Below are 23,134 nucleotides of genomic sequence, written 5' to 3' on the forward strand. Positions count from 1 at the left end.
ATTTTCAGGGGCTGGGCTTCCAGATTACCCAAGCGTGACCTTGAACACACAGAGGTATCAAGCACGCCCAGAATCCGTATCTACAGTCACGATCCCTAGCACAGATACTCTTGAAGCCACGCCGATTCCCAAGGCTCTCATGAGATAAGTTCCCATTCTATTTTACCAGCTGTACTCCTGTAGCATAGTGTCTCCAAAGTGTCTACGCATTGTCGTATAATACCTTACAGACTTAAACTGCTTTGGGAAAAATGGGGATAGAGATCGTGGGACTAACCAGCTTTGGGCGCACGTGATGCCCCATCCAATCGACTATCTCCCATTCATCCCGGCGAGAAGTGGGCTCACGGCTTCAAGGTTTAGGCTCCATTATTCTGACGTCTATCCAACTTTCAGGAACCAAATAAGGCTGATCGAAATAGAGCTGAAGCAGAACGGCCGCTAGTCCTCAAAGAGACCCTAGCCGAGGCAGTGCAAAATAAAGCAAGACAATGTTTCAGATTCGGGCATGTAGGCGAGCCCTGGGGAAAGCCAAGACTGCTACGTAGTGACGGGCGGATGGGGCAAGTATTGCCATAGCATCCGCGTCGATCATTGGCCCGTGGGAGCTTATGGAAACTGAAAAGGTAGACAAGCCTTTCTTGGCCCCCAAAAGGGGTTTGATCGACAGGGTTCGCCAAAAAAGCAATTGGGCAATTGGAACACCCGTCCTGTAAGCTGAAAACCAGAAAACCGTATGTTGTATCGTGCAGTGTCCCAATGGATCCCAAATCCTGCTGCCTACCCACCTTTCATGCAGAGAGGCCTCAGATTGGGCGTGGTTTCTTCCCTCCAATTTTCTGCTTCCTGCATTGCCTGCTTGGCACTGTCATCCAATTCCACTATATCGCTGTTTCACCTGCTAAAACCGGGGCTAGTAACCTTCGGTCAATATTCGCCTACTGGAATAATTGTTAACCCTCCCCCCACGGGCTCCACGAGCCTCAATTTATCTTCTCTCTGTCCCCCTCGTTTCTTCTGGTCATGGCGAAAATTAGGCCACTCGCATGACCATGGCGCTCCGACGACCTCACCGGAAATCACGTCACGGCTGTATGGAGTGCAAGCGACGTCGAGTCAAGGTATCGTCCCCGTCTAGAACTATACAAAGTGCGACCATCCTCTGTGTTGCGAATCGTCCTCGACTCGGAATCCCGATCTGACATCCCATTCAGTGTGACGAGGCCCGCCCAACATGTTCCAATTGCGCTAAGCGTCATTCTGAATGTGAATATGGCTCATCAAGCTCTCTACTCTGGGCGAATGAGGAAACATCATCGCGCCAATCATTCCGCGCCTCTGGATCCGACAGCGGCCAGCCCAGCGATCCGGCAATAGGCTCGCCAGGCTCCGATTCGCTTGGCATACTAGGTCGATTCAGCAGCGATAACTCGTCGCCGACCCCCGCGCTGAACATCCACGACCTGGAGCTCATGATGCAATGGTGCAACGAGACCTACCATACACTCTCGCGCGGCCCAGAAACAGATCGCATCTGGCGCAATGCGGTGCCAGAGGAAGCACTCACCCACCCATTTTTAATGCACGGCATCCTAGCCCTCTCGTCTCTTCATCTCGCGCGCACCGGCCCTGACCCATCCCAGCGCGCGGCCTATCTCAACCGCGCCGTTGCCCACCAGAATCAAGCCCTCGCCCTCTTCCGGGAGCTCCTCTCCGACATCCAAGAATCCAACGCAAAAGCCATGTTCGCCTTCTCCGGCATTGTCGTGGTGTACACCTATGGCTTTCCCCATTCCCCAGACGTTCACGACCCCTGGTCCTGCATAGACGACTTCCATCAAGTCCTTGTCCTCACCCGCGGTATTCAGCAGGTTATCCGCGCCCCAACCTCTTCCCTAGGTTCAAGTTCTTTCGCGCCCATCTTCTCCATCGAAGAAGCCCGCGCTCCCCTTCCCGAAACCACAACCGCCGTCTTGCGCCACCTCCACGAAGCGAACGCTTCCTGCGGAGCCCGCGGCCAGGCTCATGAGACCGAAATCTACGCCGCAACCATTGACGACCTGGGCGAGATGCTCAGCTTCGTGTATGCCGGCGGAACAGCCACCACGATCGCGGGCCACTGGGCGATCAGGCTGCCCGCACGGTTCATGGAACTCCTGCGGGAGCGGGAGCCCTTTGCGCTTGTCATGCTAGCGCATTATGGCGTGCTCCTGCAGCATTTGAAGCATCGGTGGTGTTTTGACGAGTGGAGCGTACGGGTTGCGAAAGCTGTGTGGGCGATTCTGGATGACCAGTGGAGACCGCTGGTTCATTGGGCGATGCGCGAGATTCTGGGCGAGAATTATCGCGACCGCGTGGGTGCATTCTCATAGGTACGGCAGCGTGTGACCTGGGAGTGTTGGCGCGGTTTAGATGAGACGGGTATTCTGGAGGGCAAGCATGCAAATTTCCATGTGAAACGGAACATACGTTTACTACTGCATTGGGTACCCTGGTTGGCAGGATGGGGGATTTCTGGGTGCTAGGAGTTGGATATGGGGATATTACAAACAGCATGGCGCGTTGGAAATTCGGTCTGAAAACTCTCCAATCGGCGGTGCAGGCCTGTGAAATTACGAGGGCCTTTCCCGGCGGATTAAAGGATTGGAGGATTATTGATACATAGGTTGAGGCTGAGATCCGAAGGAGGGAGGATCTGCAATAGGGCGACCATGTTCCCCTTGATCTAGACTCACCTCATCCAGGCCTGGTCAGTCAGCTCCGACGAGGCTCAGTGGGATTCGACAGGGCTAAAGCCAGTTTCCAATTGAAACAAATTGGAGTTTATACTGGAGAATGGGGGTACAAAGGCTCAGCCAGCTCCCCACCCGAATCACACGGCTTGCATACAGGTTTCTTAGGGTTCTAGGCCCTGAAGGCATTCTGAAACAGTTTGTCTTTAAGCCGTAGTTAGCTCATCACCCACGTTGTATATACTCAGCCTCAATACTACCTAGATTTCAATCAAACATAGTCTAGATCCTTGGCAAAAATGGGAGCCAATGTTCGGGATTGATACTGTTCTGCCTAAGAGTGGATCCGTGGACCAGTTTACATGCTATTTCAATATCCCGAGCATAGGCCTGCACTTCAAGTTTTGCATGGCTATCATAGACCCATGGAACTCCAGTCACTGTTATCATTACACCGCTGCCTGGCAGCCAAACCCTATCTTGATGCTTATTCTCTGTTTGGAAAGCGATCTACTCAATCTTCGTACAAATGTCAGAATCCTCAGCTGGATTGTGGCCTCTCATGGACGGTCAGGGGGTGAGCTGATCCATTGTAATGAGCGCAGGGGTTCTTCAGATAAATTGAGGTTTGTAGTCACGACACGCTTTGTTCTAGTTACGAAGACGCCTTCCGAACCGCGGAAGGCGCTCGGTGCATCCTCGGTCCTCGGGCATTGCAATCGTCGCATACTGCGTAGTTCGGAGGACTACCGCATCGCCTACTGTAGATATATCGAACCTACGTGATAGCTCGCCCAACACGCAAATCGCGAGGAGAATCGAGGGGTTCCCCAGCGATTAGCACGGTTTCCTGCTCCCATTGAGTCATCGCACCACGAACGCATAGTACTGGCCTCAGTCGTATCCTATGATCGAGCCTATCGTAGATTTGGCTTCACATTTGAACCCTTACCTTTGCTCCCTCATATATGACAACTAGTATATGCAATTGGTGCATTGCGGAGTCCAAGTCATCGACGAACATAGTAACAATGCGAATTGAGTAAAAAAAAAAAAGGAGAAATAACAATCGAACAAGGCTAGAGCTCTTCTACAAAATTTAACGAATCAAATTAGAGTTGAATGTCATTGATTTATAATCCCGCTCCTTTCCAAGGTTTGGCCTATAGAATCGATTGACGGGTGCCTGAAGTGCCGCGAGAGAAGAGGGCAAGCTAAGCCGAGAGCAACCGTACTGCATTTGACTCACGGCAGATATTGACGAAAGCTCAATTGCGAGTAGAATAGCGAAAGAGTTCAAAGATGAGTAGCCTTCTAATGACTTCTGCTAGTGACCCCCCACACCGCATAGTCCCATGGTCTGCCAGGATCTGCTTAGCTTAAATATTCAGATTGTTCGATGCCGACCACACCGCCGTTAAAAAATCAAAGCTTACTGCCTCTTACCTTTACCAGTCAATACATGGCGTATTGACGAGAGGCTGAAAAATTTAAAGTTTACCGTACGCGTCTATTGTTACGCCTTACTCGTAATGTACGGTATGTGATCGGTATCGATGCCCCAAGGTGTCTTATACATGCTCCGGGAGTCTCTGTTGTGCTAGGGCATTTGAAACCTTTCAATGCTGCCTAGAAGAGTATTCACTCGTGGCTACCTTCCATCCTGGGAACCTCGAAAGCTTATTATAGTGCCGGTGCTCCATGTGCGCGCTTAATCATATGAAAAGCTAGGACCAACATATGATCTTACGTATGAGATGTTTCACATTTCTTGGTGTGCTATTGTCAAGCCTTGTGCTTTTCTCTTGGCATGATATGGTCCCTGAGCTATGGAAGACTAGGCTTCTTTAGGTTGATGAGGCCAACCAAGCTAAGAGCCATGCAAAATAGACTAACTAGGCTGATACTCTATCACAATTCCCGACTGATATAGTTCTGTCGTTCAACTTAAAATTTCATGTAAGGACGCAGACCCTACAAAGTCCTTATTTTGAATGCGTTTCAAGACGTCCTGCATTCGAATTCGCAGACCAAAGCTCGAAGAGGAATAGCCCTCGAATCGGTTGTGATGTCATTGTACTAATGAGACTAGCGATCCACCAGTTCCGGGCACAGCCAACTCTTGGTGATCTACATGCATATACGGCCTCAGCGCACATTTACGAAGTCAATCCTCAACACCATGGGTAAAAGCACTGGGATACATGGTATCATGGACGCCCAGTCCACTCGTATAACCAGTCTAGGCGTGGGTAATGATTGCATAAAGACACTTATTGTCCTTCGCGACAGGAGATTGACGATTAGCATAAGCGAGATTGGCTTAATATTGGGAAGGATTTTCAGATGACTAGGATTCGTCTGCACACTCTTCTCAAGCAATGAAAACCAAGAAACCTTAAGATATTATCATCAGCGTTCACTACTCATTCCGACTCTACAGGCCCCCGTCAGCTGAGTCTCCCAAGGTCCCCTAACATCCCGTGGTTTAGAGCCGCGCACTCTTGCCATTCTGTAGAACAAACCTATACCGCGGTTTTCCGGCCTCGAAATCCTCCAACGCCTGGTTGACGTCGCTCATGGCTCGCTTCTGCACCCAAGGAAGCACTCTCTTCTCCGCAGCAAGCTTGAGCATCTGCCGGATATCTTCCGGCGACCCAATATTCGACCCGGTAACCTTGACTCCCTTCTGAATGAGCGAGTAAGCCGGCAACGCAGGCAATGCATCCTCAGGCGCGCCGACCTGCACAAAAGTCCCATTCCGCTTCAGCAGCCTCAGATACTGCGCGAACGGCATATTCGGCCCAGAAACAGTACACACAATGACATCCAGCGTTTCTCTCATACGTCCGCCCCCACTTCTTGTCCTCCGCAGTAGCAATAAACAAATCCGCCCCCAGTCCCTCCACAGCATCCTTCTTCTTACTCGACGACCGCGAGATCGCAACCACCTTATCCGCCCCCAGCGCCTTCGCAAACAGGATCCCCATATGCCCCAGGCCCCCAATCCCCACGATCCCCACCGTCTTCCCCGGCCCAACCCCATACTTCTTCAGCGGCGCATAAACCGTAACCCCGCCACACAGCAACGGCGCAACCTCCGCCGAAGGCAGCCCGTCCGGAATCTTGAACGCGAAATGCGCCGGCCCCCGCCACCGCTCCGCATACCCGCCATACGACTTGCTCTTGTCCGCATATCGCCCGTTATACGTGCCCGTTATGCGCGGGCAGTAACTCTCCTCGCCGTCCGCGCACGCCTCGCACTCCGCGCGCAGACAGGCGCCGCTCTGTGCGCCGATGCCGACGCGGTCACCGACGCGGATGGAGGCTGATGCGGGCGAGGAGGAGAGCGTCGGGACGCCGGCGCCAATCCGCTCGACTATGCCGACGATCTCATGGCCCACGACGCAGGGATAGTCGGTGGGGCCCCAGCCGGAGCGCAGGGTGTGGATGTCCGAGCCGCAGATGCCGCAATGGGTGATGCGGAGCTCGATGTCTGTTGCTGTGAAGGGTTTGGGCTCGAAGGTGGTGTATTGGAGTGCGCTTTTGGCGTCGCGGGCGACCCAGCCGTTGAAGGTTTTGACTGGGGGGTGCGGATGCGGCTGTTGGCATTTTGAAGGATTGATTGCTTGAATGGGGGGAAAAAGCAGAGTTGGATCTGGGAACTTGAGCAAGGTATGTTTCAATTGATGTTTCTGGGGGTTCAAGGTCGTGCTTGTGGGGTCGGGTGGAGAACCGCGGTCAATCGAACGGAGATGCGTTCTTGCGTTGAGACGGTGTCCCCTCGCAGATGAGGGCCGTGGGCTACCAAAATATTCAGGAGCCTGATTTGCAGAGTGAGTATTAGAACCAGCGTCAGCTCTTGTAAAGACAGTTTTGTGGTTGCCTCGTATGCTGGGACTGACGTGTGAATTGCGATCTATAGCCGAACGGGGGGAGCCGAGGTACTTTCCTTGGGTCGAGAACGTTCGGCCCCTCTGCTTTATAGATCAAAGCTGTGAATTCGCTTTGGACTTTCGTCCTTCAATAAAGAGGAAGCAGACTTGGATGCCATACAAAGATCTCAAAGATCATGCGTGGGTTCAAGAAAAACTCCTTGTATTAAGAGTACTATTAGTGATGCTAGCAGTAGTAAGTATTCACAAGTCTAATTTCCAGGGCATGAGTACTAGAACGAGAGTGGGTTGAAATCTCAAGAGCTCTTTTGATTCACGAATAGACTTCATTAGGACTGAACTCATGTCAATATCAGAGATAGATAGGATGCATTCCGAGCGACAGAACACGAAGACGCGCTAGATTATATGCTTGCTTGGAGGTATATGTACAATGCAATTAGAGTAGTGTCAATTTCACCGAGCCGCCAACCCCATAAGATCTTCCAGTTCATCACTGGTGAGTGTACTGCGGCGCCGATTACCAGGCCGGCTGGATGACTTTTCCGGTCGACTTCGCTTTCGAGTCTCGCGTTGTTTGCGTGAATGTTCAGCGGAGCGAGCTTCGTCCTCGGCGGCTGCTAGTTTTTGCGTAACGCTCATGCTTTCGTCGCTGGCCTGGGCAATGGTTAGTATACAAAGAACAGATGGGATGCTCTATTTCATACCTGGCGTGTTGATTTGGAGTCTGCCCTTCGACGAGACGGTCTGCGCGTTACGGTTTCGGATTTGTGCGCCTTGACCTGGAGTGTTTCATCGTCTTCGCTGGGCACACACGGTGACCCTTGCAGACCAGGCGTAAATGACACCTTGCGGAGCCTTTTGGGCCGCGCAGGAGCATTATCGCTGCGTTCCCGCAGTGCTCGCTCGGAACGCTCAGGCACCTTGCGGATCTTCGACCTCGTCTGCGGAAGATCTTCAGGCTCGGGTTCAGGCGCATTATCTTCGGTCCCGCTCATCTGTTCCTCTTCTTGCTGGTCTTCGATAATGGGTGAGATCGTGTGGTTGTCGTGGCTCTGCATACTGACGTCTTCCGATTGGAAGCTCAGATCCAGGTTGAGGCCGCGTTTTAACTCATCCATGCGCACGGAGTCTCCACCATCGGCCAGGCGCCGCTGCCATCCATCCATCATGGTGACTGCTTGCTTCCATCTGTTCTCCATTTTCTCCCAGCTCGCCCGGAGCCGCTTGATTTCATCATCACGGATCTCGACCTCTTCAAGAGGCACGAACGATGGATTGGTAAGTAGTGTGCGCAGGTGATCAAGCACCATCTCCATGCGTGCAGACAGCTCCTCGCATGACGTAGGAAGCGTCGCTACAGCTCCTGGGGTTGATTTCTGGGGACCCGTACTTGCAGCCATGCCGGAGACATCGTCGATCTCTTGCCCCTCGTCCGCTTGTGGCAGCCCCTGCAACTCCTTCAGCGTTTCAATGGTGTTTCGGGCAAGCTCGATCAGCGTGTCATTTTCGTCACTCATACCCTGGCATAGCTGGGTGAGGAATTCAGTAGTCTCCTGTTCGAGGCTGTATCCCGGTTTGTTGATGTCATCGCCCCCGCTGGCTCTAAGTCGCGATCGGTCGGCGGCAGGGTTGATGTTAATCGTGGTCACGGCCAATCCGTCACGTTTGCCCCGCTGCCGTTCCGCAAGGTGTGATTTGAGCTTCTGGAGTTCGAGGTCTCGCTTCCGGATATCGTTGGCGCATTGCGCGCGTACTTGTTGGACGGTAGTTTTCATGCGCTGCACTTGCTCTTTGAGTGCTCTGATTGTTGCCTCTGCGCCGGCCATGTTTGACTGGAGAGCGCGCTCTGAAGCTTCCGTCAGAGCTAAGGATCTGGTCAATTCCGACTTCTTTGTTTTGAGCTTGTTCTGTAGGAAGCGAAAAGCGGTTAGCTGTGATCAGCTGTAGCTGTAGCTGTACAATTTTTTTCCTTTTATACGCACTATCTCCAAAGTCTGCTCCGACTCGTTTGCTCGCAATACTCGGATCGTATTCGCTAGGTTTTCGCGGTGTTCAGACTCTTTCTAAAAGCTTTGTTAGAGTGACCACGACAGGTGTTTCCTCCAGCGACGCACATCTCTCCGTAGGACCAGGTCGTTGACCAGGTTGATGACCCGGGCCATAGTGGCTTCGGTTCCCCCTCCTCATTTTCGGGTTGCGCAAAATCGATAGGGCGACTGGAGTTCAGCAATCCGCGCGCAAGCAATATGTTGTTGATGTAGGTCGACGCGGCCTGCAAGTTTTGCGCCTCCATGACGGCCGTTGCGATGGTTGAGAGCGGGCGATGATCCAAAGCGGAAGAAAGTAAACATTGGCAGCTCGAGCACATGCGGGGAGCGAGACGAGCCAACCGCGCAGGTTTTGTGGTTCGCGGAATTACGGGCCACTTGCAAGGGCGGTTTCTGGTTTCTATCGTCGCGTCCCGTGATCAGATCAGGAAAAAAATAATTCGACTTAGTTCCAGTCGCATAAATGAGAAGATGTCACCGAATTTATCTGCCGCGCATCAGCGTGGCCAGAGGCTCTATCGAAACGGGGATTTTGAAGCCGCGGTAGAGGCGTTCGGAGAGGTATCCGTATCCCCACATCTAAACGAGCAGTCGCTAATTCATAAAAGGCCTTGAGCCAGCAAGATGGGGATAAGATCGGAATCTTGGATAATCGATGTGCTGCGCTCTGCAAACTCGAGAAATATGACCAGGCTCTTCGTGATGCAAGGCTTATCATCAAGAGTCGCAAAGAAGATGAACGAGTACGTCTTTTATTTTGGGCATCTGGTAGTTGAGTCATCTCCGCTTACACTTGCAGGGATATCTACGCTGTGGCCAGGTCCTTGTGCTTCAGAAGAAACCCGAAAAGGCCCTAGAGATCTATGCATACGGCTTGAAAAGTCTCCCCGCTGGGCATCCACGTCGCGAGGTACTTCCATCTCTACTACGTGTCTAACTATATCCTAATATAGATATAGACTCTGGAACTCATGCAGAAGAAGCTCCAGAATGGCTTGATGCTCAACCGACATGATCCATTTACCATCTTGCCGTTAGAAATGGCTATTATGGTCCTCGATCAGTTTTCCTTCCGGCAGATCGCGTGAGTCTGAAGTACTTCGGTCGTCCGGTCAGATCTAACAATGTCTCAGTGGAATTATGAGAGTCTGTAAAGGCTGGCAGCGTTTCATCCACTCATTACCGCACCTGTGGCTCAAAATGGACTTTACAGGCGCTCGAACACGGGTACCCTGGCCCGCTGTCCGGTCGTACGTTCGTCAATCAAAAGGAAACCTCTCCCATGCAGTTATCAAGAACCTGCCATTCAACTCAACACAGAAGAGCCTGGAGTTTGTCAGCAGATGTCCTCGCATAGAGCATCTTGAGTTGTGGGTAGATCATGGCTACAAAGAGACTGCCGCCCTATTCCGTGGATTCAAACAAGTCAAGATCCTCGTGCTGGGGCCAGATATTGCCGTCCCGCAGGATTCTTTCTTTACCCTGCTGAAAGAGATGCGAAAACTAGAGCACATCAAGATTTTGAATCTTACTGGCCCTTTAGTCCCCCTACCTCCACCTGACTTCACCTTGGGGTGGCCAGAGAGCTTACCGAACTTGAGAAGTATTGATTTAAGGAACATGACCGATGACAATCCGCCCACAAAACCTCTAGCTCTTCCATTCCTCAACCACCCAAGCTTTGTGGAACGCCAAATGGTATGTCGTCAGCTTCCTTCCCTGTATCCTGACTCACAGTGGATAGGGATATCGTCCGAGCTTCTATCCAAGGCTGGAAGAACTTCGATTGGATTGGAGCCCACCGAAGATGTCACAAAATGCATTTGTTGACAGCGACCCATTCACGAGCTTAGATCCAGATGATGTGCCTCCTTCTCTTCCTCCCCTTCGTTGCCTTGAGCTACGCGGTCTCGTCCCAGGCAGACAAGCGTTACAGCTCTTGCCTGGTAAAATTGAGTCTTTGTGCTTCCAGGGTGGCCGCAGGATGGCAACGGGGGGAGTTCACATTTCACAGTAGATACGAACAACAGTTCCCGGCGTTACATTCCCTCGTCATTAATGATGCCGGGTGGTTCACGGTGGGAACTCTTGTGCACTTTCTCAGCACTTTCAAGCCAACACTGCGAACGCTGTCCCTAGACGCATGTCCTAGGTTCAAACCGACCGACTTCCATTGGGATGACTTTGCAGGTACGCCGGAGCTGCAGTATCTGACCGACCTAAGCCTAGCTAGCTTCCGCGACATAGAGGATAAATACGCCACAAAGCTCTTCGAGTTCTTTTCCGACCTCAAGAGCCTCAATTTGTCGTCTACGGAGATCACAGGACTCACAATCCGTAAGTTCGCCGACGCACGGAACTCGGACTCGCATGCAGTTCCAAAGCTCGATCGCCTGATCGTGAAGAACTGCGAACGCATCTCGTCAGATGCGGTCCTGTACGGACGGGAGAAGGGACTCGATGTTGTGATCTGACATGGTCTCACGAGATCACCCCCCCCCGAACGCCCTTTACTCGAATCACCTCAAGATCTCAGCCTCTACTACGGCCGGTTTCTGCACGAGTGACTTGTGTACATTCGGCTGGCTTGACCCACGTAAGCGCTGCACTTCGCACAGATCTTCGCATGCAGATCGCCTCATGTGACACAATATTCCGAATGTGGTTAAAACTCCCGGGATGTAAAGGATCGCTCTTATCTGCTGGGTGAAAACACTTCCTGTACCGGAAAGTCCGTGCTGGGGCCTTGTCGGAATGAGACATCGTGCACATTGCGGGCTTACACGACATTTCTACCAATGGCCTCCGGGACAACTTGCCAGACGTCACGAGGAGGGGTTGAAACGCATCAGACCGACGTGATACCCACCAAGCTTTAGCTACGAAATAATAAAGCCTACCCAGAACTTTCATCCATTTAACAATCAATTTTCATGCGAACGGGGAAAAGAAATGTATAACTTGAACGACTGAGCTGATACAACGCTCCTCTAAGGGTATGTAAAAGAAAACGGAATCAAGGGCCAAAACACTGCTTATCTAGACCCCGCGCTCCTTACACCACTTTTCAACTTCCTTCTCCAATTTCTCCTTCTGATCACGCACGTTCTCCATCATAGGCTCAACTTGCTTGCGGTGAGACGCGATGAGATCCTGCTCACTGTGGACGATAGCAGCGCCCTGCTTGGGAGCGAGATGGGTGTCATAAATGATGATCATCAGTTCCATGACAGCAAACAGCTGATTGGGAAGCCACTGTAAAATGTCGGTATTGGAACTCGTATAGTTAAAACAGAATGCAGAAACTTACAGTAACAATGGGACTTCCGCCCGTGGCAGTCGGGGTGCGGAGTACGACGAATGATGTACTCGCGTGCGAAGAGCCAGTGGCGCCAGCGGAAGCTGCGGACGTGGTTGAGGACCTTCAGGAACAGGACTGCAGTTTCAGAGTCTTGCACTGCGTACTTCCGGACGCCGATCGTCTCGGCCTTCTCGCGGATGTAGGTCAAGAACTCGCGATGAGGCAGGGGGCGATAGGCGCGGAACTCGTGCAGGATCTTTGTGAGAGGGGTAGAGGGCATGGGGATTTCACAGAGATGGTCCAGCATGGGGATCTATTGAAGAATTGTTAATTTGATTTACAGGGGACCTTGTCTGAGTATGCCGATGAGTACTCACGATGCTGTCATTGGCTCCGCTCTCGCCTCGGAACTCCAGAGGCTTGTTGTCCAGGACTCCGTCGTAGATCACGCCGTTAGGGAACATGGACTGGTTGGTGATGCCGAAGATGAAGACGCGGAAAGAGAGGTAGTCCGAAGGCTTTGAGTTGGCCCACATTTCTGTTCAACGTTAGATTTCACTTCGTCCATGCGGTTTTCCGCAGTTATAGGGGACATACCTTCCATAGATGCCTCGATCTTCTCCATGGAGCGCAAGATCTCCCGGAAACCGTCATTGATTTCAGCACGAGAGCCACGCTGCTCGATGGTGTCAATGACTCGGAGAACTCCATTCACAAGAGGGCCAGTTTCTTTAACCATGTCAACATGGGTCAAGATGAAGCCGGCCTCAGAACTCTTGGGGCTCAGGCCACGCTCAAAGGCACGTATAAGGCGTAAGTTAGAATATTCTTCCAGGCCCTTAGACTTGTCGGCGACAGTGTAGTTGAAAAGCGCATATGATGCAGCATACGACATGAAGGGAGGTAGATCCAAGCTATCTTAGTGTTAGGATACAGGTATCATGGGAAGGGGAGGTGCTGGTCTTAGCAGACCACAGAGACAACCAATATCTGGGGGGAGGGGGTGGAGACGGCAAGAAGACTTACATCTGCGCACAGCGATACATGGGACGAGCAACACACTTAGGGAGAAGGGTGCGGCCAAGTCCATAGCCTCCGTCGGGGTTCTTGTTCCAGTTCTCCCAGCAAGGCTCGAGGAGATAGGAGGAGGCCACGAAGGTGTAGTCACGGAATACAGCAGCAAGAGAGACTTGTCGGGAGATCCATCAGGCAAGACCAACTTTGGAATCTCATCCGTCAAGTCGGGAAGCTCAGTATCGACAGCATGACCCAACTCATATGTAGCCAGCAAGCCAGGAGTGCCATCTGCCTTGACGACAGGAAGGCGGTTGATCAAGGTGAAGAGTGGCTCGAAGGCAGCGGGTAACTCAACTGGGGCAGTCTGGTACGGCAAGAATCCAGTAGAGGTAGTGATGGTGAAGGGATCCAGGGCATGGGACATGGTAGAGGGGTCATCGTGGATGTGAGGGAACTTCTTCAAGGTAGAAGGGGAAGGGAAGGGGACCTGGGTGACAGTCATGATGGGGATAGTGACAGTGATAGGACCTTATGAAGGTGTATGAGGGCAGTCAACTAGGTCTGGAGGAAGGATATGGGTGGTATGGAAGCAAAGGGGGAAGCAGGGAGATAGATGGAAGGTACAAGTCAGATGAAAGTCTAACTCGAGATCCAAAAATGGTAGGGGGAGGGACCAAAAAAGGGCAATTTCTTTGTGTGGGATCCTTCGGGGTGAAAAGAAGAACAGGAACTCCAGAGTTTGAGCGGGAATCGAGCCAACTCTTATAACCCTCAGAGGCCGGTATCAATTCCGGCCTCAAGTCCACCATTACGAAAAGGAACGCAACGTAGCGTGGATCTAGTCAAAGACAGCAGTTGGGTGGGGTCGACGACCTCTCATGCCTTTATAGGTGAATTTACAATGGCCGTGTTTTGTCTCACGTCAAAATTAGCGGTCTCGCCATCAATGAGGCTATTCAAGAATGCTTATACTACTACTTGACGAACGAGCATATATCTCGATCTTGTGGAAGCGCTAATCCCGATTAGGCCATATACCTGGGTATCACCGCACCTAATATTAGCCTCATTACGTGTGGAACAGGCGATCCTATGGCTCAGAGCTTCCCGAGTGGTCTTCAATTGTATCGAGGAGGTATCATAATATATTAAAACCGACCATGACGAACGTTTTCCACGTCAATATTCGCTCTTCAGCCTCAATATGACAACCCATGCCAAGCACGATGCCGTAGACCGCGGCTGATGATTGGACGATAAGCCCAAAATAAACTTTCTTAGCGCAAAGAGGCCGGAATTGAACCGGCCTCCGACAATAACCGATCTTCCTCTCTCCGTCGGAAGCGTCCGGGGTAGACGTGAATGCCTTGTCGATGGTTCTATGCTTGAACAGGCTACAACTTCGAATATATCAGGGCCGCTGGACCTACTTAACTCCGTATTCACAGCATATAAGTCTACATTCAGAGGTATTATTATGGCATTGCCGCCAACTTTCGAAGGACTCGGCCATATAGCGCAGCTCCCATGATAAGCAGCATTCTTCGTCTTGTCTTTTATAATTCTTAATACACATTGCGCGAAGAATACCCTGAGGCTGGACTAGACGAATCCTCAATAAAAAAGCTCAATACCAATATGATGCTCCAATTTGTTCTATGCCCAGCTCCCCATCCAGGCCTCTTGATTCAGGATACACTTTGTCTACTTTCTCAGCTCCAGTCACACTTAAAGTCTGTTCCACGGGGTGGACAGGGATGTCAATTTCACCGGGCAGAATGCACTCATCCAACGCATTTGAATTCTGGGCTCGCATCACGGCATCTACGGCTCGTGTAAATGCACCCCTATATGCCTTGAGTTCCTCGAATTTCAGTATGTAGATCGGCCGCAAGGTGTAGAATGCTGTCAGCCCTATTCACGATATTGTTGACACTGACACTTTGATCAAGGTCGCCGGTTTACCGGGCCATTTGCACTTCCAAAATTGTTTGCTCTGCTTTGCTATGCAGGAATATGGCTGACTTGATTACAGCAGCCACATCAAGCTGTAATTCCAAACGGGAAATTGAATAGCATAAGAAATGATAGTATTGCATGAATTTTATATGATACAAGATATTGTACAATAGATATGCACGCCGAACCGCACGAATGCAAAGATGCCGATTGAATTGTACACAGCCGACAAAGTATTGCCATGGTGTCCACCAAACACCGAGGCTGGTACCTGCCACTGATGATAGTTCACTGGGGAGCAATTCGTCTTATGACCCCGAGCCCGGGCTTTGGTCTGCTGGACTTTCTGGATTCGTAGTGCTGTGTACCGTTTGTAACTTGAGGTATTCTTGCTCCAGGGCTTTTTGCATTTCGAACTCGGCTTGACGCTCTTGGCGAATGCGCTGTTTCTCCATATCCCGTTCGACGCCTCTGTGCATTGCCTATGCGGAGCGATCTATTAGCTCGATGCCCTTCAACTACTTGCGTGGATCCATAGCTTACCGCTCGGTCGTTCTCTTGCGCCCAGTGCACGAACCAGATGATACCCGCAGTACCCAGGCCGGTGGCGGCCAGTGTGAATTTCGCTGCGCGGGACATTATATGCAAGCCAATCCGGAATTGCGGAGAGAGTCGACCTGCTGCTGGACCTGTGAGGCGCGCGACAAAAATGTGGGTTTATCGGTATCGGGGCGGTCTCAGACGGCAAAACGACTCCACCGCTCGGGGGGTTCATGCGTGGCTGATCGAAGCTCGAAGCTCCGAATCTCGTTTCTGTATTGCGTCTCTCTTCAACGTCCAACAAATTAAGCGTTTAGAGAGCAAAAATGGTGAGTCAGGCCATTCTTTGGAGAAAGAAGATGCAGTTGCTAACATCCGTGGGTATCAGTCTGCTCAGAACTCAGCGGGTATTCAGACCCTCCTCGATGTACGTCCGGACAGCGTTTAGCTTCGCACAAAGGATACTGATGGTTTGCAGGCCGAGAGAGAGGCTCAAAAGATTGTGCAGCAAGGTTTGTGCAACTGGGTGTTCCTCCATTGAGGTATTCGATCACACTGACGGTTCCCCTCACTAGCCCGAGAATGTATGCGGTCAAACTCCCCGGTCGGTATGCGCTTGTCCTCTAACCTTCCACGCTCACAGACCGCACCAAGCGCATAAGGGACGCCAAGTCAGAGGCGCAGAAGGAAATTGAGGAATACCGTAACTCCAAGGAGGAGGAGTTCAAGAAATTCGAGGCTGAGGTAAGAGACGACGATCCCAGCTATCCAGCGATTGCTATTATCAAGTACGCTTTCTAACGCGGCTGCTATACAGCACTCGAGTGGATTCAAAGTCGCCGAGGAGGCCGCAAACAAGGAGGCCGAGGAGAAGCTGAAGGAGATCCAGGCCGCCGGCAAGAAGCACGGCGATAAGGTCGTGGACGACCTCATCAAGGCCACCACCGATGTGAAGCCTGAGGTTCCTGAGAAGATCGCGGTCAAGGCATAGAAATCATGCAGCGTCTATTTATTTTTCGCCGTCACTAGAAAGATGTGCTGGTGGCCATTCGTCGATATCCAACGTTTGCAACATACGCATATGAATTTCTGTTCCTTGATTGCTACGTCTTAACTCCCAACTTCTTTACGCAGCTGCAAAGCACAATGTAATCTTACATGTATGCTTGGTCTGTTTTGGACAGCAATAATGTGAGGGTATATGGTCTCAGGCTAGACTGGACGTATATGCGTATCTGTCAGCAACGCGAGGTGTACTTAACTGAAGATTGCTGAATTATTAATGCTCCCCTTGAGCCTACGATATTTTGCGACAACGCGACATATTTCGGTTCCTTGCACTTAGCCAAAAGCTAGACCAGAGCGTAGCACACTATCCTTAGCTCGTGCCTATTGCTCGCAAACCGACACCTGAGGCAGCAACAGATATTACATCATGTTATTCCGTTTCCCGACTGTAAAACGCGTTGTAGCAATAACAATGCGATATGCGGTTGCTCCAAGGATACGAAGGGCCTTAGCCAGGGGCGAACTGCCCTTCAAGTTGTCGGCGTCCAATTTCCGGGCATATCACTCGTCTCCACAGGGAAGGCAGTCAATTCTAGAACCGCGACTGGAAGATCATGGCCGTGTTATCCGCGACGAATACTCCTTGATTCGAGACAAATATGGTTCGCATGCATTAGGGAAGTTTCCAAATCCGTATATGTGTCTAACAAACTGAATATCTAGATGCGCCGAAGTACCCTATTGTTCTCGCCCACGGCCTCCTTGGGTTTGATGAATTGCGGTTGGCTGGGCGTTATCTTCCCGGCGTCCAGTATTGGCGTGGGATCAAAGAGGCGCTCACTGCTCAGGGTGTGGAAGTCATCACGGCATCGGTGCCTCCTTCTGCGTCGATCGAAGCGCGTGCCGAGATGTTGGCCCGTGATATCGAAGCGGGGGCTAAAGGCAAAGATGTCAACATTATTGCGTAAGTTACAGCATCTGCTAGTGATAACAGCCAGGCCACTTCTAACGATAAAGTACAGACATAGCATGGTAACAACAGCTTAAGAAAAACATGGAAGCTGTAGCCTTACTAACCCAGAATATAGGGGTATGTCAACGAAATTCAAATAGAGCAAACACGGTGACAGTAATTGATCATGGTGGTCCCAGGGGACTCGATTCTCGATACATGATCAGTAAACTTAAACTGGAGAAGTTCAAGGTCCTGTCCTTGACGACAATTGCCAGTCCCCATCGAGGTAATTGGGCTCTTATCAGCCCATAGAGCTAAGCTGTTGACAATATGCATAGGCTCTGCGGTTGCAGACTACGTTTTCGAACAGATTGGATGTCAGTTGACCTTGCGAGATAATCCAGAAGCTAAAGCTGATTTGAATGTTTGCACATAGCCGACCGCCTCCCACAGATCTATTACACCTTGAACCGGCTCAAATTTGAAACGGGTGCTTTCGAACAGCTGACAAGAAAGTACATGCGTGATATCTTCAACCCCAACACTCCGGACAGAGATGATGTGAGGTATGCTACGATTTCACGCCCGGATACCAGTACTTCCAGCTCTGTACTCACTCGTGCGCAGATACTTCTCATACGGCGCAGCAGTTGAACCCAGTATTTGGTCTGTGTTTCGCCTTCCGCACAAGATCCTAGCCGAAGCTGAAGGGCCGAATGATGGCCTTGTTAGTGTAGCAAGCAGTCGCTGGGGAGGTGATTCTGGCTATAAAGGAACGCTGGCTGGGGTGAGCCACCTGGACCTGATCAACTGGACCAATCGACTGAAATGGCTAGCGGGGGACATCATGGGCCATCCTCGAAAGTTCAATGCGATTGCTTTCTACCTTGACATTGCAGGTCTGTATACCTCGCCCCACTCCTATGGACAAGGCTCGCTGTCGCTGACTATATTATAGATATGCTGTCTAAAGAAGGATTGTAACCAAGAGTCATAGCTAAATGCATATGAAAACAATCATCACCCACTGGTCACCTCGTAATCTTCAACTATTCTGATTCTTGAACCCACTAGTACTGGGAAGACAGGCTCATAGATAAGACATGGCACGATATTGCCATTCGCTAGACGCACTTCTACAAGAGGGCTGTAGACCTAGGTGAGACTCGGTTGGATGCGTTTGCGGCTGTTGTGATATTTTTATCGAATCCAGAACGAGTGAAAGCCAAATAGAGTCCCATGTGGAGGCGAAATCACAGAAACTCTGGTGCCTGCCGGAACCCCGGCAATTGCATCATACACTTGAGCTTCATGGCTGAGTTTCTGCATTGCATGAGGATATTTAAAGACCAATTGATCGTCTCGGATAACGAGGAGCTAAGCTGGCCCCATGTTTCGTCCGAAGTGCAGGGTCCCCGTACTTTGGCGCGTTTGTCCAAGTAGATAAAACTCCAGGCAACGAGTTAATGCACCCACAACCGAGTTGGGGCCAGAGTACTTTCAAATTCTGGAACCCAAGTGTGGCTGAGCCTGAAGAGGCGCAGCGATTTCCATTCCTATTCCTTTCTTCGATTGTTCTCTCGCGACACCCGAAAAGCATGATCGGTGGTGTCGGCAAAAGATGAGTTGATCCACACTTTTAGGAAACCAACGTCATTCCGCGCCCCCTCGCATATAACCGCATCCTGCCCCAACGATCGTCCCACCTTACGAACCCGATCATTTCCCTCTGTGGTTTCTGTGGAACACAGGCTCGTCACAAATCCACAACCCGACGCCTGAATAGCTCAGATAGCTCCTCATTTGAGGGCGAGTCGCCCGCGCGTTCGGCGCTATGTCCGCCGCCATCTTCTTGGATAGCTACCCCAAACACTTCACCAATCTCGATACGCTCTCCGGCCGGGTGGTTCTGACACTCCAGAATGAAGCGCCGATATCAGGGATACAGGTCAAGCTAGAAGGGGAGAGCCGCACACGGCTATCAGGCCCTCGGAATCCTCAGAATGTGCACTCGGATAAGAAGCGGACAGAGCTGGAGGTTCACAAGGTGCGTGATAGATGGAGAGCTAGACGCCAATCCCAGACACCGTCTAATACAAGACAGATCCTTTACAAGGTTGCAACTGTGTTCCCGACAGCAGCTGTGATGCAAGGCGGAAATCCGGCGCCCTCGTACACTTTTGCTGCCGGTTCCTACGATTACCCGTTCGAGTTCAAAGTAAAGCCCACCTGCCCCGCCCTTATGAGCAAAGCAATTGACGTATTCGCAGTTCCCGTTTAATAATGCATGTAGCCCAAATAGCATGCTCACCAACATCAATTTCACTGGGCTCAAGGTGGAAGTGGCCCGCGATAGCAACCGCCATGTCAAGAAAACTTTGCCCCCGTCTTTGAGTGGATTCCCCGGGGAAGCCGAGATCCGATACTTTATCAAAGCGACGGTGATTCGGCCGCAGTTCTACAAAGAGAACATTCGATCGGTATGCTCATTCAGCCGACCGTCTGTCAATTCTGCTAATGATCATCTAGGTTATGCCTCTGAATTTTCTCCCGATTGAACCACCAAGAACTGGAAATCCAAATGAGGAAACATACGCCAGGAGAACACATCAATTTTCGAAATCCAATAATAAAATTCAAAAGGGTCTTAGCAAAAAGGGCTTGTTTTCCCGATCCATCCCAGAAGAACCCAATGCGCCGCGTGTATCGATTGACGCTCGTCTTCCTAACCCTTCTATCCTCACCTGCAACGAGCCGATTCCCCTTCGCTTGATCGTAAGAAAAACCACTGAATCTCCAGACACCCTGTTTCTACAGATGCTCCAAATCGAGCTTATCTCATACACTAAGGTCATGGCGCATGACTTAACTCGGCAAGAGATTAACTCATGGGTCATTTTGAGCCGCAGCAATATGGGCATGCCATTGGGACTACCATCGGGAAAACCATTGGAAAACCCTGGCGAACCTCATGGCACTGATTGCACAATTGACCCATCACTGTGGAACACTCTGCCCCTTCCCAATTCGGTGGCCCCAACTTTTCAGACTTGTAATATCGAGCGAAGTTACGAGCTGGAAATTCGCGTCGGGTTGACGCGCGGGACTCCTCGGGACATGAAGGTATACATTGCTATCAAGACCTATCTTTGTTTGTCGAGGAAAAAAGATTGCTAATCTGGCAACACAGCCCCAACTGATTGTCCTACCCTTGCGAATGCCTGTGAAGGTCTACTCTGGAATCGCGCCCCCTAAAGCACTTCTAGATGCTATAGCTGCAGCAAGAATGCAATCATCTCCTGTTCAGCCTGTACATAGGCCTAGTTGGCCAGCTGGGCAGGGGTCGGACTCTCGCCCGCCAATGCCTCCACGGCCAACAAGGCCACCGGTACCAGTGGAAGCGAATCCAGACTATGACGATGCACCGCCGAGCTACGAGGATGCAATGGCTGAAAACTTAAGTCCAGTAGATGGGCCACGTCGCGAGTATCACCCACCCGACGCCACTCCTCCCCGAAGAACCATGGACCATGGGACTGACGGCAAATCTCCAGTCGAAGCTAGTCGAGCTCGCGAAGGAGGTCCCGCCCTGGGCGGCCACCCCCCCTCAGATGAGTACCCTTCCAATCACCGCTCATCCTCCGAATCTTTTGATATGCTGCCGGGAACTCCACCCGAGTCGGTCTCTGGATCACCCCCCGGGGTCACCAACGATGCACCGACATCTCAGCGTCATGAAGGTTCATCGGAATACGACGCATGAAGACAGCCCTCCCCAGTATGAGCCTATTGCAGATACTCAGCAGGCTCCTAATACAATCAATCACCAGCCCTCACGAAATAACCTGCGTCCAATGAACCTTGGTGTACCTTCCCGGAAACCGGTACCAGGCAGCTCCAATCAACCAACACCTAATCGATGATCATCCCGCGACTCGCTCGCACGAATCCCTCCGCATTAAAGAAATTTCTCTCTGCTTGCATCTCTGATACCCCATGGACACTTTGGACATTTCTGGGCCACTTTCTTCTGGATCAATGGGGATATCGCACTTATCATTCCAGTTGCAATGATTATCTTGTGCAATTCTTTTGATCAATAAACTTTGTAAACTTTTAGCATCCGGCTTCGGCACATGTACTATTATGGGCAAGTCTAGCTCTCAACGACCAAAATGCTAGTAACGGCTCGTACTTCTGTTCCCTGTGAAAGTTCCAATACTGCTTGCTAGGAGCCATGAGCTTGAAGGTGTATTAACTGCTTCGAGTGCTCCACGTGTCATGACCGTAGAATAGGGTTGCCTCAAGGCTGCAAATTAGAGCGCTCTCCTACTTGATCGGGCAATATGTGCTTATTGGAAGTATTTTCGCGTTCTGGCCAATTATTGACCGCCCAATCTGCTAGCTTGGGGACTCTGGTTTCCCACCCCATACCAGTACCCTGAATGGTGAATGAAGCCCCGCACTTGGGATGAGGCTCCCAATTTCGGCCTCTGCCCTTGAATCCAGGGCATTCCCGTTCACTGCATAAGTAGTCCAATGTAGCCCTCATAATAGTGGGTATGCTCCTTCACATCTGCAGTTCTAGGCAAGACTGGTATTACTTGTCTCCAGATCTTTTCTTACGAATCTAAGCTGCCCTTTACCTTCGACAAGCCATTACAGCAGCGTTTCGCGATGACACCTTCCATCGACGACGAGCCCGTTCTCATGTATGAAATATATACTGATTTCGCCTCGATACTACGGCTAACCCAATGTCTAGTACGGAGAATGACATTCCCATGGTGAACTGGGAAGATACAGACTCCACTGCTACCAAGAATGACATCTCTATGGGGCCGCGGGACGATACAGAATCAAATACCGATAGAAGCTTTCCAGAAAATGTGGAACTTTCAACTACATGTGCAGAGCTGCTCCGCAAAACAAGCCCTGACGCCATCAACTTTGGACCCCTAACCTGCGGACTCGGAGCTTTGTCGACTAAGACCAAGTTAGCATTTCGCTTAGAGCAAAGGTACTCCTGGGACATAGAAACGCCAGGTGTGGCGTTCGATGTCTGGCGGCCGGCTTTTATATGGGGTGTCGACCTGGAACAACTTAGCACTAATCCTGGGAAGTTCTATCACAAGGATCTGATCCTGGCCAAGCCAAGAGACTCTTGGCAAGCCGCGAAGGATGGTGAGAGTCCCTATCAATATCAGTTCGAAAGATCCAATGTTCTCGCAGCTGTCCACGTTGAAGAGCCGCCCTACCTTGCCTGCCGCTGTTGCTTTCAGCACCGAGGAAATATACATTTCGCTAACGGCGAATGCTGGGAACACAGAGAAGAAGATTGCGATCTTCATCTATTCAGTCCTCAAGGCCAAGAGAACCCAGATGGCCCCTTGGCATTAAGGACAATAGTGTGGCACAGATCTAGATATGGGGAGGAGAAGAGAATCCTCGGGGATCAGCCTATCTTGATGGGGATGAACACGCGTATTTGTCGGATTGGGAACACAGATTCTGACAGAGCTCTTGCAATTATGAACCGCGATGGAATTATTTTCTTGGATGGATTTGAGAAGGTTGATGGAGTTGATGGGCTGGAAACCAATGATCTGCGCCTGTTGGTTATCATGACTGGCCTGGCTGCTGCAAACTGGGATACCAGATTCAAAGTTTAAATA

At 51.0% G+C, this 23,134-nt stretch overlaps 9 protein-coding genes across 9 annotated transcripts; 6 read left to right on the plus strand and 3 right to left on the minus strand.

The window, feature by feature from the left end:
- Positions 1 to 1,052: 1,052 nt before the first annotated feature.
- On the plus strand, positions 1,053 to 2,372 carry N7468_006286 (Zn(II)2Cys6 transcription factor domain-containing protein; the record flags this gene model as incomplete). The annotated part of the gene is made up of 2 exons (XM_058475582.1): positions 1,053 to 1,121; positions 1,215 to 2,372. The coding sequence occupies 2 exons, from the start codon at positions 1,053 to 1,055 to the stop codon at positions 2,370 to 2,372; spliced, it is 1,227 nt and encodes a 408-aa protein (XP_058328472.1).
- A 2,848-nt stretch (positions 2,373 to 5,220) lies between these two features.
- N7468_006287 (uncharacterized protein) lies at positions 5,221 to 8,793 on the minus strand (the record flags this gene model as incomplete). The annotated part of the gene is made up of 6 exons (XM_058475583.1): positions 5,221 to 5,475; positions 5,516 to 6,536; positions 7,101 to 7,285; positions 7,336 to 8,562; positions 8,614 to 8,694; positions 8,746 to 8,793. 6 exons carry the CDS (start codon positions 8,791 to 8,793, stop codon positions 5,221 to 5,223), a joined length of 2,817 nt encoding a protein of 938 aa, XP_058328473.1.
- A 357-nt stretch (positions 8,794 to 9,150) lies between these two features.
- Positions 9,151 to 11,153, plus strand: N7468_006288 (Leucine Rich Repeat domain protein; the record flags this gene model as incomplete). Its single annotated transcript, XM_058475584.1, has 7 exons — positions 9,151 to 9,240; positions 9,288 to 9,422; positions 9,479 to 9,589; positions 9,639 to 9,763; positions 9,813 to 10,377; positions 10,424 to 10,641; positions 10,694 to 11,153. The coding sequence occupies 7 exons, from the start codon at positions 9,151 to 9,153 to the stop codon at positions 11,151 to 11,153; spliced, it is 1,704 nt and encodes a 567-aa protein (XP_058328474.1).
- A 565-nt stretch (positions 11,154 to 11,718) lies between these two features.
- On the minus strand, positions 11,719 to 13,499 carry N7468_006289 (indoleamine 2,3-dioxygenase family protein; the record flags this gene model as incomplete). The annotated part of the gene is made up of 6 exons (XM_058475585.1): positions 11,719 to 11,934; positions 11,990 to 12,101; positions 12,145 to 12,293; positions 12,358 to 12,518; positions 12,578 to 12,898; positions 13,007 to 13,499. The coding sequence occupies 6 exons, from the start codon at positions 13,497 to 13,499 to the stop codon at positions 11,719 to 11,721; spliced, it is 1,452 nt and encodes a 483-aa protein (XP_058328475.1).
- Positions 13,500 to 15,264: 1,765 nt separating this feature from the next.
- On the minus strand, positions 15,265 to 15,595 carry N7468_006290 (protein PET117; the record flags this gene model as incomplete). Its single annotated transcript, XM_058475586.1, has 2 exons — positions 15,265 to 15,438; positions 15,500 to 15,595. The coding sequence occupies 2 exons, from the start codon at positions 15,593 to 15,595 to the stop codon at positions 15,265 to 15,267; spliced, it is 270 nt and encodes an 89-aa protein (XP_058328476.1).
- A 227-nt stretch (positions 15,596 to 15,822) lies between these two features.
- N7468_006291 (uncharacterized protein) lies at positions 15,823 to 16,487 on the plus strand (the record flags this gene model as incomplete). Its single annotated transcript, XM_058475587.1, has 6 exons — positions 15,823 to 15,825; positions 15,885 to 15,923; positions 15,975 to 16,008; positions 16,072 to 16,080; positions 16,140 to 16,240; positions 16,314 to 16,487. 6 exons carry the CDS (start codon positions 15,823 to 15,825, stop codon positions 16,485 to 16,487), a joined length of 360 nt encoding a protein of 119 aa, XP_058328477.1.
- Positions 16,488 to 16,976: 489 nt separating this feature from the next.
- N7468_006292 (triglyceride lipase) lies at positions 16,977 to 18,443 on the plus strand (the record flags this gene model as incomplete). The annotated part of the gene is made up of 9 exons (XM_058475588.1): positions 16,977 to 17,166; positions 17,228 to 17,468; positions 17,527 to 17,536; positions 17,593 to 17,594; positions 17,657 to 17,745; positions 17,798 to 17,836; positions 17,896 to 18,025; positions 18,087 to 18,358; positions 18,418 to 18,443. The coding sequence occupies 9 exons, from the start codon at positions 16,977 to 16,979 to the stop codon at positions 18,441 to 18,443; spliced, it is 999 nt and encodes a 332-aa protein (XP_058328478.1).
- Positions 18,444 to 19,293: 850 nt separating this feature from the next.
- N7468_006293 (arrestin (or S-antigen), N-terminal domain protein) lies at positions 19,294 to 21,222 on the plus strand (the record flags this gene model as incomplete). Its single annotated transcript, XM_058475589.1, has 5 exons — positions 19,294 to 19,506; positions 19,564 to 19,677; positions 19,730 to 19,939; positions 19,989 to 20,582; positions 20,650 to 21,222. 5 exons carry the CDS (start codon positions 19,294 to 19,296, stop codon positions 21,220 to 21,222), a joined length of 1,704 nt encoding a protein of 567 aa, XP_058328479.1.
- Positions 21,223 to 22,216: 994 nt separating this feature from the next.
- On the plus strand, positions 22,217 to 23,131 carry N7468_006294 (uncharacterized protein; the record flags this gene model as incomplete). The annotated part of the gene is made up of 1 exon (XM_058475590.1): positions 22,217 to 23,131. The coding sequence occupies one exon, from the start codon at positions 22,217 to 22,219 to the stop codon at positions 23,129 to 23,131; it is 915 nt and encodes a 304-aa protein (XP_058328480.1).
- Between the last annotated feature and the right edge of the window lie 3 nt (positions 23,132 to 23,134).

The sequence above is a fragment of the Penicillium chermesinum genome, assembly GCF_028974085.1.
Source record: "Penicillium chermesinum strain IBT 19713 chromosome Unknown utg000005l:1.0-4115287.0:1.0-4118363.0, whole genome shotgun sequence".
In the NCBI taxonomy this organism is placed as follows: Eukaryota; Fungi; Ascomycota; class Eurotiomycetes; order Eurotiales; family Aspergillaceae; genus Penicillium; species Penicillium chermesinum.